This window comes from Limanda limanda, chromosome 7, assembly GCF_963576545.1.
Source record: "Limanda limanda chromosome 7, fLimLim1.1, whole genome shotgun sequence".
NCBI classification, from domain to species: Eukaryota; Metazoa; Chordata; class Actinopteri; order Pleuronectiformes; family Pleuronectidae; genus Limanda; species Limanda limanda.
In genome coordinates this window covers 4,558,850-4,577,030 of record NC_083642.1, presented here as the reverse complement: position 1 = coordinate 4,577,030, position 18,181 = coordinate 4,558,850, and the positions used below count along the sequence as shown (strand labels likewise).

At 42.5% G+C, this 18,181-nt stretch overlaps 1 protein-coding gene across 1 annotated transcript; it reads left to right on the top strand.

The window, feature by feature from the left end:
* The first annotated feature begins 13,012 nt into the window (after positions 1 to 13,012).
* nr4a1 (nuclear receptor subfamily 4, group A, member 1) lies at positions 13,013 to 17,773 on the top strand. Its single transcript, XM_061075007.1, has 7 exons — positions 13,013 to 13,066; positions 14,437 to 15,214; positions 15,327 to 15,456; positions 15,546 to 15,709; positions 15,803 to 16,005; positions 16,095 to 16,273; positions 16,743 to 17,773. The coding sequence occupies exons 2-7, from the start codon at positions 14,447 to 14,449 to the stop codon at positions 16,997 to 16,999; spliced, it is 1,701 nt and encodes a 566-aa protein (XP_060930990.1). The 5' UTR covers positions 13,013 to 13,066; positions 14,437 to 14,446; the 3' UTR covers positions 17,000 to 17,773.
* The last annotated feature ends 408 nt before the right edge of the window (positions 17,774 to 18,181 follow it).

Below are 18,181 nucleotides of genomic sequence, written 5' to 3'. Positions count from 1 at the left end.
AGAGGTATGAATATAAGTACTTGACTATACTGTAGGTAATATAATATACTATGAGTGTAAGAATATGTAGACAGAGTGTGCAAAAGACAATATTATTGTATAAAATGATAAATAATATCAATATGGTTTATATGAACACAAGTAAGTGTATATGGAGCGGAGTGTTGTACAAAATATCACTTAACAGTCGGGCAGGACTAGTAAACAGCGAACTCCCTATAGTGATTCATGAGAGGTCTCAGCTTCTGTGTTTCTCCTCATGACAGCTCCCTCCATCACCTTTCACCAGGAGAGTGATCAGACCACCAGACTCAACTGTGCAACTGTTCTCCATCTACAGCGTCTGACAGAGTGAAATACATGCAAAGTGATGAATGCTCTTTCTAATCTGAACGTGCACTCGGTCTCAGCAGCAGCGAGCTGGTTGCTTAAAGGTTTTATCGTCTCGTTGAGGCTTTAACAGCTTCTCTCCTGCTGCTCATAAGTTCCACCCAACAGCTTGTTAATGGACACAACCAGACTCTTATTCAAGAGCAGGACAGCTGGTTGTTTTTATCAGAGAGTCGATAAGGTCCCTGCGATGTTTCCCTGCAGCAACACAAGTCTGATGGATCCACACAACGTATGTCAACTGATAACAGAAGATTAACAAACAATCCTCCAAAGCTCTTTCCCCTATAAAAGCTGCACTGTCTTTTAAAATTCTTCTGGGTCAGAGAGAAAGTCACCGGCTGATCTATTAGATCCTGCTCCTGAAGCTCCGGGTCAACAAAGGTGTCGTAAAAATCCCAACGGCTGAACGCACACGTCACAGGTTTGTGAGTCTTGGTGGGACGATGCTCAGTGTTTGTTTTGCAGAGGAGGCAACTGACTGTGAGGTTGTTTGCGAAGATAATAAACTGGGTTCAGTTACTGTAGCAACACTTCCTTTTCATCATCGACTCATGTGCTTATCTCTGGTTACAGAGTCCTTAAATTACTTCACCCACACACACACACACACACACACACACAGACACAGACACAAACACAAACACACACACACACAGACACTCCACATCTTTTACTCCAGATCTGGTGCAGCACTGATGTTTTTTGTTAGCAGGACAGAAACAAATTATTAGCTGAATTAACATATGAAGCTTCACCTCAGAATGTTTTTACCACCGACTAATATGCAGGGAGAGAAAAAGTATTCAGTCTGTGCGACATTTATTCTGAGATTAGTCGCACAAGCAGCTGTTGTGTTTCTGTGTCGGCTTTGCACTAAATGGTCGTAGCTGCCGGACACATGAGCAGCGAAGGGAAATAAAAGAATATTCAGTAACACAGACGTTCACACCTGTCACGATCCTGGCTCAGTGTGTGTGTGTGTGTGTGTGTGTGTGTGTGTGTGTGTGTGTGTGTGTGCTGTTGTTCAGCCGTCTTTGTGAGGACCAGTTTGAGTCTACAATCCTTATAACAGTAGCAGATCCAGATGTAACATGTGAAATGAACTCACTACCCTTCTTTGTTTAATACGACACCTTCACCCGACTTTAAGGTTCTCATCTATTATTATTATAACAATAAGTCAGAGTCACAGAGTTTGACAGAGTGTGCGTGGGCGTGTGTGTGTGTCTGTGTGCGTGTGTGTGTCTGTGTGTTCGGTTATTAAATGAGTTCCTCTTTCTCATGATGGTTTTATGATGGTTCAGATAAGGAACCACCTGCTGAAGTTCTGTCACACACACACACACACACACACACAAAGAGATGTCAGGAGCACTTTTCATTCTAGCGTCATGAGGTTCAGTTTCCCAACCAGTTATTGATGAAATGAATCTTAACTTGGTTAGTGAAACTTAAAACTCAAGTGGCTTCGTCTCACTATTTGAAAAGTTGTATTTCTTGGAGTAACGATCATCTTTAATGAATATAAGAGTAGTTTGTGTGATGATTCTATTTTGGTTTTGTGTGTGTGTGTGTGTGTGTCTCTCTCTCTCTCTCTCTCTCTCTCTCTCTCTCTCTCTCTCTCTCTCTCTCTGTTCTTTCTCCTGCAGGGCTTGTGCGTGGCGGGGGGGTGTGGTTGAAGTGCCTTATGCCATCAAGCTTTGTTTAGCAGCTAGTTTTGCAGTGTCTCTCGTTTAGCTTGTGATTTTGTTCCTGTACACCGGTGTCTTCAGTGCAGAGTTCTTCCCTTGGCTCGGCCCTCGTGCCGTCCCCTGTGAATCTGCTTCAGGGTCCAAACATATCCAAAACCTAACAGTTGGAATATTCAATATTTTTATTGTCACAATGATCTAAAACTGAATCAGCCCTGTTGTTTTGACCCGTGCATCTAGGCGTTACCGATGGAAGCTGTTTTATATAAAGCCTCTGACAGCTGTGAGTGTGTGCAGGGACAGAAGTCCTCAAATTCAATAGCAGGAAATGTCCCGGGGGGTTTTATCTTGTAACAAACTGTGGCTCCAGTTTGAAAACTTTTCCATGAAACTGTAACAGCTAAATATTTAAAAGGGATTATTTGCCAATAGCATAATTCTTTCCAGTGAAATAAAGCCCCCCAAAACTATAGATCTGTGTCAGGACTGTTCAGGCCTGTAAACATCCACAACATCCCCTCCAGGGCTGAAACCTGGCGACACGACTTCTTCCTGTCTCCAAAGACAGGAAGTGGTGGGGATCAGCCTGTTCTGGACGTCAGTTTCTGTTTCCAGGAGGATGCTGAACAAATAAAATGACCACGTCCGCACGGGCTGATCTGCACAGTCCCGGCAGATAAAGGTTCAGCGTGTTGCCTCATCTCCAGCACGTCGGAGCAGATGAAATCAGCTGGGCCTCCTGAAGGCTCAGGCTGTGCTGCGGGAGCCTCTGGGCTTCAGGAATGCTGTGAGCAGTATTTTTTTGTCCAAGAGGAGAGAGGATGTTGACTCACCAGGGTTTTGTTTCCTTTTTTTTTTTCAAGAGCAATGCAGCTCCCGGAAAAACAGAGAGGATGGAGCCGAGAGATACTGTACTGAGTTCCCAGAAATCAACACGATTGCAATGGAATTCTCCACTTTCAGGAAAGATGGCATGTTGCTCCTGTTTGATGATGACCTTCAGAAACTCACAAACAAACTCCCCTGAGTGAGAATGAGCTGAAACTGAAACATGGCGTCATCTGAACCGACTCTGACCTCGGTTGGTTGGAGCTTTACTGGAACTTATGGAGGAATTGTTCATTTCTCTTTTTACTGGAGACAGAATAAAATGTGTCAATGTCATAACCTAGAATTACCACACTGCGGTTGTTGGCCTTTGCCAACCAGTGCGGATTCAGTCACCAGACATTTCTTTCCAGACTCTGTGACCTTTGACCACTGGAATCTAATCAATTCATTTTTTAATCCAAGCGACAACTGGTCAGAATTGGAAGAAGTTCCCCAGAGGCAGACTTGAACGGCCAGAAATATTTGTTTTATTGTGAAGCCACGATGACCTTGACCTTTGATATTTGCCCCCCAAAATCTAATCAGTCGATTCATAACTCCAAGTGAACATTTCTGCCAAATCTGAAAGGATTCCCTCGATCCGTTATTGACGAAACACGTTCACAAGGTAAACAAGGTTTTGTGAGATGACTGTGACCTTCACCTTTGAAACCCAATCACTTCATCTTAGTTTAGAACAGACAAAATGGAGAATGTCCCCTCTTTGTTTGATGGTCTACCACACTTAACAAGATGCCAATCACGAGTTGTATGTTAGCGGATGTTAGGGTCATATCTTCAGTTGTGTATCTTTGCCTCATCAGGGGTTTCGGCCTTTTAAACACAACGTTACAATCTGAACCTGAGGGTACCCTGAGGTTAGAGGTTAGTCTGAGGTGGATCTTTGAGGCCAAGTGAGGGTTTGTACCAGATTTTCAAATATAAATATAAAGTTGTACAAATGTCTAAAAGTTAATAATTCAAATTACGTTGATGTGGAGTAAACCTGAGGGTCCGGGGCCTTTGGAAAGTTACTGATAATAAAAACTCTACACTCAGTAATATATCTTGTACAAGGAATAGACTTTAGTTTGAATACTATAGTTAATGTACAGGTGCGTTTATGTGATGCTGTACACACACACACACACACACACACACACACACACACACACACACACACACACACACACACACACACACACACATACACACACACACACACACACACACACACACTCCTCATCAGGTAGAACTGAGTCCTGCTGTCACCAGTATGTCACAAACACACAAACTTCACAGGAACAACAATGACGATTATGAAAGCAGACGCTCTCTTCGCTGTGACGTCACTCGACTAAAACGAGACAGAAATTGATCCACAGCTTTCGGGGGGGAAAGAGGAAGTTAAGTGTCTGTCGAATCACATCGTGGTTTCTTTGCCGCCCTGTCTTCTCCTTCCTCTTTTATAACTTCTTTTTTTTTAGATTCCATGGTTTCCAAAATACATTTGGCAGCAGTTATTTTTAAATTCCCAGGTTAGGAGTTGTGTTTAATCTTCAGCAGTGAAAAACGCTTCATCTTCACGTGACTCGTCTGTTCAGTGGAGCCTCATGTTTCAGACTCTGTGCTGGAGACAGAACTCACTGCGATTAGAAAAGAGAGCAAACATAAGCACATTGTGGCAAAGCTATTTTCCCTTTTCCAGCTGAATGGCAGCTGTGGTAGTAACAGCTGACATTTCTTCTTCCAGCCTCTACAACTTTCCTCAATCCCTGTCTCACAGTGACAACCGGGGCTTTGCATTGTTTGGGGGGATTTTGCTTCCACACACACACACACACATACACACACACACACACAAAACACACACACACACACACACACTTTATAAAGTCCCCCTACTTACTCTTAAACAACTGGCTCCTGACCTTGAACAGGTCCAGGAAACTTTGAGACAATAACACCACTATTTCATCTACGGACTGAATCTGGAAAAACAAGAGGAAATTCATTGAAGAGAAAGAGAGAGAGAGAGAGAGAGAGAGAGAGAAGAGCGTTCAAGTCCAGAGTCAGCCAAGAGCCAGCGTGTGTGAGTCAGTGATGGCGACTGTCCCGGGCCTGGAGAGGAATCAGAACCAGAGCAGAGCCCATAGCTGCGGCCGCACATGCAGACTCCTGGATTTCTGATTGTGTTTTTGAGGAATCACGTAATGTTTCCTGAGTGTTTTTCCTGCGGGACCTGGGAAAAACATTCCTCGACCTCGTCCACACCTCTGGTCGGAGAGAGCAGCGGTGACCACTGGGCCGCAAAACTAAGTTGTGAATAAAGGCTTCCTGTGACCTCATTGTCATATTGTTATTGTGTTCTTGCCGTGGTGGGGAGTAACTTAGTAGATTTACTCAAGTACTGGGCTGAAGTACATTTTCAGGTGCTTGTTTTCATTCATTTCACGAAAAAGTTACTTGTTTCTATTCAGACAAAGTTCTCAAATAGCAAAATCAACAGAACACAGCGTCGGCTCTGAAGGATTTCCGTGTCCAGCTCGGGCCTCTTGGCACCGACGAGTTGTTAGCGGAGCCAGAGAAACCATTCCTCTCCCAAACGTCTCTGATGGTTTCAATTAAACAAGTGTCTGAGCTCCAAAGAGGTGAAACCTTCCAACATTCATAAAAAGAACTAAGATTAAAGAGAGAGGGGAAATAATATGAAGCAGATTTCTTTTTCATTCCATTAATCATATTTATCTTGTGGCCACCTCGGATTGTAGTAAAAACAACACTAAACTATGGTATTTTAAGTAGAAGACCAGAGACTGTATATATAGATGTCCCTACTTCCTTCCACTATCCAGAAATGAAGCTGAAGCTGAAATGAAAGATGGATATGAACGCTTCCATCTTGTGTATTTGGAGCCAGAGTCAAACTACAGAACTAATTCAAACCAAACTTATCAGTAACATTAGCACTTAAACATACATGAGTGTGATAAGAACGACCTAAAATGACAGAAACCACCATTAAGAGAAGGTTATTTGGTTGATGTCCAATATGCTAACATGGAGGAGGTAGGGTTTCTGACAAATAATGCAGCCTGCCACCAGGGGGCAATCAAGATGCTTCGGCTTCACTTTGAGTGATCTGTTATTAATTTAACGCCATGTATAAATAGAAAATTTTAATTATCTGTATAAGATCAGTCACAGAGTGTTAACGAGTTCATTACAGAGGTTTATAGAAGCTTGTAGTCAGATTCTCCAACATCTGGACTGAGTCCCCGGGTTCCCTCTGTTTTCAGTCTAAATGCAAAGCAAAGCCAACTGCAACCTTCACTAATCTCATCTACTCTCCACCACAAAGTGAATTAATACATTTCCCCAAAGGTCAAACTGTATAATAAGTGAACAACCATCGCGTTTTGTCTTACGTGAGCGACTGTAACTTAATCATCTGCATGTACAGGCCAGTGTCTATGGCTGTGGCCCAGTGACATCAACATGTGGCGTCCCAGTAAGTGAACCCAGTTGTGTGGAGCATCCCTGCGTCTGTGCTCCAGCGTACGTGGGCAGTCGCCGGGGGAGGAATGTCCGAGTGGGACGACTCAAAGGGAGACATTCTTGTGTCCTGCAAACGGGGCGACAGAACAGATTCTGTCCTCCAGGGTGAGAGAGACAAAACAGGAGGTCAGAGCTCATCATTCAGAATTCACTGTGATGAAACGTCTCTGATGACAGGAGACCCGCTCTCTTGCGTCACTGGCTCTTAATGTAATCTGGAGGGAAACGCATTATTCATTAATATTATTCATATTATTATTCAGTGCGGTGTCAGACCCAGGCATCAATACTGGTGCATCACATGTTCTCTGTGGTATGTTTGTTGATTTGTATTCAGGTTTTCAGACAAGTAGAGGCTCTCATTTGAGATGTGTAAATAATTTATATATTTCACGATTTAAAACAATGCTCTTTCATTTCTGAGGGTCTCTCACACACTTAGGAATCGTCTTTCAATGTGTTTTTATTGATAATTAATTATTCTTTTTCATTTAATCCTTAATCTGTTTGTTTAAAAGTTCTTCTTTCTCTATTAGTTACATATAATTTTAGTTTTCATTTATTTTTCATTTTCATATTTAATATCCTGAGAGTTTAAATCACAAGTGATGAGGTGAAGTAACTCAGTGACGTTGGGATGCTGCCCTCTAGTGGTGGATCGGCTCACAAACATTTGAGTTGTAGTTTCTATGGACACAGTTTAAAGGTATAATTATATTCATAAATAATCAGGAGTTGAATTGTGAAAAGTAAAAATCGTCAAACTCTAACACTTTGATGTTTTGGAATTCAAACCAAAGACTACATTTATTTATTCATCACATGCATAGAACAGGAAGAAAAATAAGAATGATTAAAAGACATTTACAAGATACAAGAATTCTTAACACATGTAAACTATAGATTATGAATCCATGTATATATATAGTACATGTATTAAAATATGTATATATCTCATGTGTTGCAGCTCTCTGTCCTGACCCTTGTGTGTTGAGCAGGCTGCTCCACCCTGATGAAAGCCAGTCAGTGTTTGATGTGGTTCACCTGGCCTGGGAATCAAGGAGATGCTTCCAGTGTGGGGACCTGCTGGGTTTGTTGTGCCACAGTCTGTACACAAACTATAATTATCATTACATCCTAAAACAAGGCTTCAGCACTGCAGCGGTTCTGGAGCTTTTCATTGTATCACGTGAGTTTGCTCAGGCCAAGAAAAGCCTCAGATCTCAGTTCGTATTAGACTGTTTGAATCTAATCACATGATTCAGCTCTCATACGTCATGTCTTGTTCTCTGGTCTGTAGCTTTCTTCATTTCCAGACTGAGTTCTGGTTACATTTAAATCTCCTACTTCTGCAATAAGCACATTTCACAAACATCATAACCTCCAACGTATTGCAGAACCCTTGTATGAGGCTGCGTTAGTTTCTGGAGAACACAATCACCAGCCAGCCATGTGTGGATTCACCAGCAAGTCATGCTGCCGTGTCACGCCACCAGATGGAGCGTGCACAGTGTGTCATGGCTTCTCCTGTTGGTGCAAACCTCAGCAAAAGTTGAGAAGTCTGAAGGGAGCTCAGACATAATGGATAAGATGTCACTTGTTCCGCCTCTGAAGGGTCAGACGACAGTAAAGTGCACACCCTAAAACATACGGACCGTTATAATGCACAACTGGGATCTAAACAAAATGAAAAGATAATAACTGACAGTGACAGTTCTGGAGACGAGGTTGTATTTTTATGTGACCTGCAAGTAAAATATGAGCCATATTTATTTTATGTGTGATGGGTGGTCAGCCTCTCATGTGAGAAGGGAAAGTGGAACCTGATAAGGACATGGGCCACTCAAGACTCGTGGAGGAATGTGGGAGTAATTGAAAACTGTCTCATGTGTTATGTCACAAAAGGGGCAGAGTCACACGGAGGCCGAGTCGTTCTTACGTCATCTGGTGCACCAGCTTCTCCAAATGTGTTGGTTTTATGGTCTCTGGAAATATTTTTTTTGATAATATATACATGTAATTTATTGGAATTTGGAATCATTTTGGAAATGCCACGACTCATATGACCAGAATTTCCCCTCTAAACTCGTTTTCTGTTTCACATGTTATATTTTACAATCAATCTCAGAGAAAATTGAGTCGAATAAAACAAAAAATATAAAAAAATAAAATATATTTTTTTTTGCGACAATCTCAGGAATCTGTTTCTGGGTAATTACCAAAATATCTCTTCCTACTTATTCCTCTATTTAGATCAGATATGATACAACACAAAAACACAAGACAAAACAAGATTTAATGAATTGATGGATAGTTGATGGAGAGGTTGACGGCTCGATTCCCAAAGACGAGGTGTCCTTTGGCAAGAAGCTGAACCCCGAGTGGCCCTTCATAGATGTTAATTGCACTAATTGGAAGTTTGGATAAACGCATCAGCTAAATGACAGGTAATGTACCTTTTCAATCCATCACCTGTTTACTGCTGTCAGAACCTTAGTTTGTTAATCAAATTTGAATTTAATTTCTAATTTCTAATTACTAAACTAATGCTTTGATGCAAATGAGGTGGAGAAAAGTCATTTATTACAGTTGGTATTCAATTCAATTCAGATTCATCATGTTATTTTGTTTTATGTCTTTTTATAAGGTAATAATAATAAAAACCTTAGAAATGATAGAGAAGCCCAACAGTTCCCACAGAGAGCAAACATATTGCATTACATTATTCAGAGGTGTCTATACTCCAGGGTCAAGAAGAACATAAACAGTAAATATTAGATCAGGTGAATGTATGAATAAAACACACCAGGAAATACCTACAGATGCACACAAACACGACTTCATATCGTGTTCCACGCAAACAATTCCCGCCTCGCACCACCTATAAAAACATCATGTGACACTTTACCGTTGGCACCAAGGCCCGTTCGAACCCGATCACCGGGTTCTTGGTGTCCCGGCCAATGGGAGAAGCTGATACTTTAGGGACAGCATGTATACGAGTATGTCTGTGACTCAAATGAATCTGCAAGTGCTAAAACAGGCGGCTGGTCTATCGAGGAAAGACCCCGGTGACCCTCGTCATTTTTAGGCAGAGTTAGAAAAGAGCTGATTGATGGATTTGTTACTGCAGGAATACGACCAGTGACTTTACTTTTACTTTTACTGTAGAAACAGTGGAGGTTCAGAAAAAGATGCAAAGCAAAACTGAGAGCATCTTCATTCCTCGTTTACAAGTTCATGCAAACTACCAGGGGTATTTATAACCATAACCAGCAGACATGTCAAGCCACACTGTTCCCACGCAAGTATCATTTTGTAATAAATAAATTTAAAAAGTGTGGCTAACTTGATAATATGCAAATTTTTGTCTGGTGCAATTTAAATATAGGAATTAATGGAATTATAAAAGATCTACGAAAGATATGTACGATATTATAAGAGAGAATCTCGTGAATTGAATGAGTGTGTTGAGTTACTGTAAACAAATAAATAAGATAGTAGTAATAGTAATAATACACTTTATTCATATAGTACTTTTCAAGTACACTGAGTAGAAATTACATTCAGAATTTATTTAAAAAGACCTTAATATTTTACAATGTGCAGCACTTCCACAGGAAAATGTTCTCTAGCAAACTGAAGTATTCCTCCACAATGACAAACATCCTCTAAATATAGAAATGGCACAGTGGAGGAGCGACAGGTGGTGAGAGGAGATCTGGCCGTGCACATGTGATAATACATAAAGACTACGTGTGCTGGGACATGCATTTGTGTGTGTGTGTGTGTGTGTGTGAGCACAGTTGCACATACATAGGCCACATCCCCCTCGTCTGTGACATGCAGACTCTCACATCAGCTTTTACTCAGAGCACAACTTCCTTTGTTGCAGCGGCTCGTGAAAAGCTCTTCCTCTCACGGTTCCTCTCCGAGTTGTATCAGTGACGTTATTCAGAGGCAGAGAGGAAAATGGTGAATCTACAACAGTTTGAAAGATCTGTGAGAAAAACCAAGGGACCACATGGAGGAGAAGAGAGAGTGAGACCTCCGAGAAAGTGTGCATTGAACTTGCAGATAAATACGTTCCTAAGACATTATAGTGAGGATTTGTTTTATGGTGGTTATTGACTTGGGGATAGACACACTAAGAGAAACAGAGCATTTTATTAGGGACAGTTCACACAGTGGTGGGTTGTAACAAAGTATATTTTACTTAAGTGGATTTATTTGCAGGTAGTTTTCACTTTTACTCCGCTCCATACATCAGTTAATAACTACTACTTCACATAGTTTTTTATATTTTTAAAAGTAATCAATTCAGAATATATAATTCTGAATTATAATTCCAACGACCCGTCTATATGAACTTTATAAAAAGCGAAAATAATGGCTACTGTGGTTTCGCACACAGTTAAACAGACTTGTTTTAAATGTGTTAAAACTGAGTTGTTTTTCCAAAAAGAGCGACAACGAAGAAATCTATAAACCTGCCAACATGCCGATAAAAACACCGTTTGTCTCAAAATCAGGTGTTCAAAAAATGACTTGCAAATATAAACCCCAACACAAACATTACAACTCTGAACTGATCCGAAAACACTCAAACAACGTTGTGTACAAACGAAAACTGCGACAAGCACACTTAATAAAACAACAACGAAAAAGAAACAAAAAAAAGAGAAGGTTTTATATTTTTTTGTATATACAAGAGGGGAATTGGTTGATTGATCCAATCAGAGCGTGCGGGTAGCATTAGACTCCGCCTCCTGCAGCAGCATCACTGAAATGGAAGAAGAGGCCACTGCTGAGACTCAAGCATTAGAAGTGAGGCTGCAGTGGACAAGGCCTCAACTACCGGACAGAACTGGGACGATCATCTGGACATGGAGCAGAATCTCAAAGGGATGGTTCCCACAACCAGTGAAATCAATACTTTAGATTATTAGTCAGCATGGTGCTGAAAATCAATAACACCACAAAATACAAAGCTCAAGTTTGTACGTCTGACTGCAGGAAATAGGTTTTGTTGTTAATGCTAAATGCTGCTGTGCCCCACATGTGCACAGAACTGGGACGTTACAAATAGATGTTTACAACAGGAGCCCAAATCAAAACAGCCCCTTTTCTTTTTCCATATTGCCCAATTCAAAATTCACATGGCCACATCATCAACATGTGACCATCATGAGGTTCAATGAACCTTCTAACAACAAAAGGTTGATTGAGCAGTTCCTCTTGCGTGTTTTTTACATAAGACAGCGGGAATCAAAACATTTCCATCTCTGCCAGAAATGGGGGAAAAAAATCATGTGACTTCTTGTTTATAAATTATGAAATTGTGTTTTCCCATCTTAGCAGGAAAACTCACGTCAGAGAGAAATTTGCGGAGTCATGTGGAGCTGATCTAATAAGAACTGTGAGAACTGCACCTGCTAAAAATATGAATTTTTATTCTCCTTATTGAGTTTCACTAAGTTTGTGTGTGTGTGTGTGTGTGTCTGTGTGTGTGTGTGTGTATGTATGTGTGTGTGTGTGGGTTCCTGTACTTATATATTTGGGAGGACCATTTTTGGCCCTACAGAGTTTTTAGATTTAAATTGGTTTTAGGGTTAGAATTAGGTTCAGGTTCAGGTATAGGTTTGAATTACGTTTTTTTGTTTACGGTTAAAATTAGAAATGGGGAAAAAAAATCATCTGACTTCTTATTTATAAATTATGAAATTGTGTTTTCCCATTAAGTAAAGCAAGTAAACTCACGTCAGAGAGAAATTTGCGGAGTCATGTGGAGCTGATCTAATAAGAACTGTGACAACTGCACCTGCTAAAAATATGAATTTTTATTCTGCTTATTGAGTTTTACTAAGTTTGTTTGTGTGTGTGTCTGTTTGTGTGTGTCTGTGTCTGTGTGCGTGTGTGTGTGTGTATGTATGTGTGTGCGTGTGTTCCTGTACTTATATATTTGGGAGGACCATGTTTGGCCCTACAGAGTTTTTAGGTTTAATTTGGTTTTAGGGTTAGAATTAGGTTCAGGTTTAGGTCTAGGTTTGAATTAAGTTTGGTTTACGGTTAAAATTAGGTTTATAATTAAGTTTAGGTTTAGGTCAGGGTTATTGTTAGGGTTAGGATGTTTAGTTGGGATGGTTGGGGTTAGGTGAAGGATCTAGGGATTGTTTTATCAATGAGTTTCCTCACAAAGATAGGACTACAAACGTGTATGTGTCTGTGTGTCTGTGTGTGTGTGTGCGTGTGTGTGTGTGTGTGTGTGTGTGTGTGTGTGTGTGTGTGTGTGTGTGTGTGTGTGTGTGTGTGCGTCAACGGAATCCCGGAGTGCGTCATCCCCACCACCGCTGTCTCGAACGCGGGCTGTGATTGGTCGCAGGATGGAAATCTCCCCGCCCACCGCGCGGCCCTTGTATGGAAAGAGTTATGTGACGTCACGGAGGCGGTAGAGCCACCAGTATAAAAGCCCAGTGAGCGCGGTGGGGAGCGCGCCTCAGCTGGGAGACTGGGACGATAACACGCTGCAGATAGAAGTACTGTAGACTCAACAGGTGAGAAATATTAATATTAAACATATTAATGCATAGAATATTAAAATAGGAAAACATTTTATTTATTTTGAAAGAGCATCACAGTGAGTTTAAATCAGACACACCACTCTTTATTACCCAGTAAATCCATTTACTCAGATAAATAATGTAAAGTTGTGTTCTCATTATTATTATTAGGTTGTGTCATATCCACATGTTAAATCTGCTCGGTGCACTTACTGAATTATGGACTTTAACACTTTATCACTGTGCTGTATTCACCTGTCTGTGCAATGTTAACAGTTCATGTACAATCCAGTCACTGTTCATATTCTCACACATATTCTTCCTGTTTTGACACTGTATATATTAGTTTAATTACATGCATTCTTTTCTATATTTGCTAGATTCCTTACACCTAATTAGTACATGTTAGATATTACTTGCTGATGCCTATTTGTCTGAACGCTGTGTGTTGCCGTCCACATGCATCACTCCACAAACGCTTCAGATATGAACAGTGATGCTTTTGAAACTAATAGTGGTTGAGTCTGCCGGCTCGGAGGAACAGTGCCGTGAAACAGTTCCTCATATTTGTCAGAGAAACATGAAGGAACGAAGAACAGTGATGATGGTTTTAATCGATCAAACAGAAAAGCACCAGTTCTCCTCAGCACTCTTAGAGTTTTCCAGGTGGCTCGTTCCAGGCGTCTTGTAGAACAGCTCCTCTGGGGATTTAAAGTCTCCTCTGTTCCTTCACGTGATCCCACACTGACACCATGATGTTGAGATGTGTGATAATCTGGTGCAGGACTCCTTGTTCCTCTGTCTCTAAAGATAGTTCCGTTTGTCGGTGTGTGGTCGTTGTTTGAGATTCCTCCTTAAAGTGATGGAAAAGAATCCGAACACTGTGTTCACTTTAATTCATGTGCTGCTGATGTTAGATTAGGTTTTGGAAATCCAAGTTGTCCCGGGGTTTTCCCGTATAAACTTTATGATTTGGCGTAATGCCCCGTGTGAAAGTCAACCCCACATTACTGGGCCTGCACATGTGACATGTGCAGCTGAGCAGAGACATATGATGAGATTATTCAAGACTGTTGCTATGAAGAGCTGAAAGCCTTCCTGTAGTTTCCCATCAACTGAAGGATTTCCATTCCCTTCAAGGCTGGATTATAGGGAACTCATGTTCTCCTGACTTCTGTTGAATTAAACTTGATTTAAGGAGTTAAAAGGAATCTGTTTGCACTGCTAATATGATCATATCATCTGACCTGATAAGGATCTTAAGGAGGATGCTGCATAATGCCTTTATTTATATTGGCCCCGACTTGAGGTGTAAAGATGAAGATCTCGTTGGGCTCTAACATTTTGCGTCATGTCTCTTTCAGTCCTGCAGCCATGACGTGCATTCACCCCCAACATGGATCTCAGTCCTACGACAGCATCTGCAGCTCTGAGCTGGACTTCCTCTCCAGGCTGACTGTGGACATGAGCAGCCCACGGGACCACGTCTCCGCTCCGTCCCTGCCCAGCATCGGTTCCCTGGTGGGCGCTCCAGCGGGCGACTGTGATGCCTACTCCTGCCAGTTCACTGCCGCCCCGGCCCCGGTCAACCCGTCTTCAGGCCACGAGACCCCCTTCAAGCTGGACGAGCTCCAGGTTTACGGCTGCTACCCGGGGACCTTCACGCTGAGCTACCCGGACGAGGTCTTGTCCCCTGGTGGGTCAGACTATTTCGGCAGCCCCACATCCACCTCGTCTCCTTCAACCCCCGGGTTCCAGGGTCAGCAGGCATCCACCTGGGATTCAACCTTTGGCTCCTTCTCACCCAGTCCAGGATACTGGGCAGCCGAGGAGACGTCAGCGCCCCATGCACCCTCTTTCTTCACATTCGGATCCGGGTCGGTGGAGGACTTGGTTCAAACGCATTTACGAGACCAGGACCTATTCACGTTGACCCACCCTCACCACTCTGCACTGAGCTTCCCTGGCCTGTCGATGGAGACAGCCCTCAGCCTGGATGGACACGATCATCTCGATGGAAGCCTGTCGCCAAAGTTAAAAAGCCCCAGTGGAAACGAGGGCTGCTGCGCTGTGTGCGGAGACAACGCCTCCTGTCAGCACTACGGGGTCCGAACCTGTGAGGGATGCAAAGGGTTCTTCAAGGTAATAAAATCTGACTTCTGAGAGACACGTCTTCAATAAGAGGAGAAAACCTGACAGCTAATGTTGCATGTCTTTTGGCACTTTTTTAAATGAATCCCTCTTCCTTTTACAGCGAACAGTGCAAAAAAATTCCAAGTATGTTTGCCTTGCCACCAAGGACTGTCCCGTGGACAAGAGGAGACGGAACCGATGTCAGTTCTGCCGTTTCCAGAAGTGTTTGACTGTAGGCATGGTCAGGGAAGGTGAGTTCAGTGCCAGAGGACTGAACGTGGAATAACTTAGATGATAAAGAGGAAATCAAATTAACATCGATGCTGCGGTTTTTTTCCAGTTGTGAGAACAGACAGCCTGAAAGGTCGAAGAGGTCGCCTGCCTTCCAAACCCAAAGCCGTCCAGGAGGTGACGACCACAGTGTCTCCGGTGAGCATGATCGCTTCACTGGTGAGGGCGCACATCGACTCGAACCCTGACATTGGGAAACTTGATTATTCCAAGGTAAGAAAAAGGAAACAACATCCGTCCTTTTACTGTTCCTTTGCAATAATTGATTTATGCATCGGTCTAAACGTCTCTGCTGTATTTTTTCAGTATGAAGAGACGGAGGTGAGTCCGAACCAGAAAGAGGACGCTGGCGACATCAAACAGCTTTATCACCTCCTCACGTCCTCCATGGAGGTGATCAGGAAGTGGGCGAAGAGCATCCCGGGTTTCTGTGACTTCAGCTCCGAGGACCAGGACCTGCTGCTGGAGTCTGCGTTTGTCGAACTCTTCATCCTCCGTCTTGCATACCGGTGAGTGCGGCGACATGACACGATCCTACACACAACAAACATCGCTGAGACGTTGATAACTAAACTGTGTGTTTTTTCTTTTTTCAAAGGTCCGATCCTGAAAAGGACAAGCTCATCTTCTGCAATGGCTCCGTGCTTCACAAAACGCAGTGCGTCCGCGGCTTTGGGGACTGGATCGACTCCATCTTGGAGTTTTCTCAAAGTCTCCATCGCATGAAGCTGGACGTTTCCTCCTTCTCCTGTCTCACAGCTCTGGTCATAATCACCGGTAAGCGCTTAACTCCCATCAGGCTTTAACTTCAGGGTTGGAGTTACTCGCACACTTTGAGAACAGTTTGCACGAGGAATCTGGTTTCACTGGTGCGGACAGAATAATGCAGTTACACAATATGGGATTGACGCGACAGGTGTATAACAAAATGAAACAGGACCTCATGTATGGAGCGGAGACGAGGACAGTCTGTACATCACAGCAGACTAAACATAACCACATGCTAACAGTTAAAGCCAAGGGATTGTTCCAGGCTGCCAACACGTCGACTATAGCAGTGTTGATTTCAAGTAAACAGACTATATGTCTTTTTTTTCCTGATTAAATTCAAAAGAGTACCAAGAAAATAATTAGATAAACCTGGTTTCAAACTTCACATACAATAATCAATGTGTCTTCTTTGGTTACAGTCATAGTGACGCAGCTTTAAGGCTCATGCTCATTTTGCTCTTGCTTCCCTCTGCAGACCGACACGGTCTCAAGGAGCCTAAACGTGTGGAGGACTTGCAGAACCAGCTCATCACCTGCCTTAAAGATCACGTCTCCGGCTGCGGCTCCGACTCCTTGCGGCCCAATTATTTATCCAGACTTCTCGGGAAGCTGCCTGAGCTGCGAACTCTGTGCACCCAAGGCCTCCAGCGAATCTTCTACCTTAAACTAGCAGATCTCGTTCCTCCACCGCCGCTCGTGGACAAACTCTTCATGGATACGCTCCCATTCTGAGTGAAAGATGGGAGAGGGGGCGATCTGCGATATCAAATCTGGAGCCAAAGAGAACAGACTCAGTGCTTCAGGTGGTTTAAAGTGAAACTGCACAAAGCAAAGGAGAAGAATAATCCTGAGGGATTATGCGGCTCCCGGGGAAGAAGAACTACTTCTCAATTATAAAGTGAGTGAGTTATGAAACTTTTGGATGCGACGTGGAGCATCAAATAAAGCTCCCACTGGTTTGAAGTGCTCTCCAGATGGAATGAGACCAGCTCATGGACCAAAAGGCGACTGTTTGCATACAACACGGAGCCATGAATGGAAAATATTTCTGACGGAGGGAAGATTACGTTAAACATACATCTGCACTTTCATTTCAAGGATGTAGAGTTTTCTTTCTGTGATCTGGATGATTGTAAATTGCATATAAAAAGTACGACAAAGCCACTGTTGTGATTATATTTGGTTTGAGCGTTTCTTTGAAAGTGATTTCACAGAACCAATTTGTCATTTTTAAGACACACTTCAATGCTTCCATTAGCATTTGGTGATTTCTACGGCATTTTTGCGATTAATGATTCATGTATCATGAATGGACATTGAGCAGCTAATGTGTCATCCTGTACAGTCTTATGAACTGGTCATGAGTGTAAATTAATCTGTTTTAAGGTGTTATTGTCACATGAACTGTATTCCACCGTCTGTGGATGGGGCATTTTATTTTGGGCTCGTTGTTTTTACAGACTAAGATGCTCTTTCCCCTGCAGCTGAACATTTATTAAATGTGGAACGAGATATTTCAACTGCTTTGGTCATCTTTGCTCAGAACGTCTGGAGACTTGAATGATTGAGATATATTTCGTACACTGTACACAGTATTTCGTACAGTATGTCAGTCTACTGTCTTCAGTTGTGCTCAGTTTCCTGCTGAGCCAGCAGCTCGGAGCCCGACTCAAGTGTAACATTTTCTTTGGGCAACAGATCAGAACATGCATCTGAAAAATGTTGCCCAGCTCAACTCCCTCCTAGTTATGTACTGGTCTCGTTTTAGAACCCGGCAGAATTCCCAGTCCAGTCTCAAGTGACCCAGTCTACTTCATCATTGTATAACGCCCCGCTGTAACATGTGTGCATGTGTGTCGAGACATGAAGGGACGCCTCGTACTGCTTGAAGTAAATGTTATGGAAACACCGCTA

Coding starts and splice junctions, on each gene's coding strand:
- nr4a1 (XM_061075007.1), top strand. CDS start 14,447: ATGACGTGCATTCACCCCCAACATGGATCTCAGTCCTACGACAGCATC. Junction 15,215..15,326: donor GATGCAAAGGGTTCTTCAAG/GTAATAAAATCT, acceptor TTCCTTTTACAG/CGAACAGTGCAAAAAAATTC. Junction 16,274..16,742: donor AGCTCTGGTCATAATCACCG/GTAAGCGCTTAA, acceptor TTCCCTCTGCAG/ACCGACACGGTCTCAAGGAG.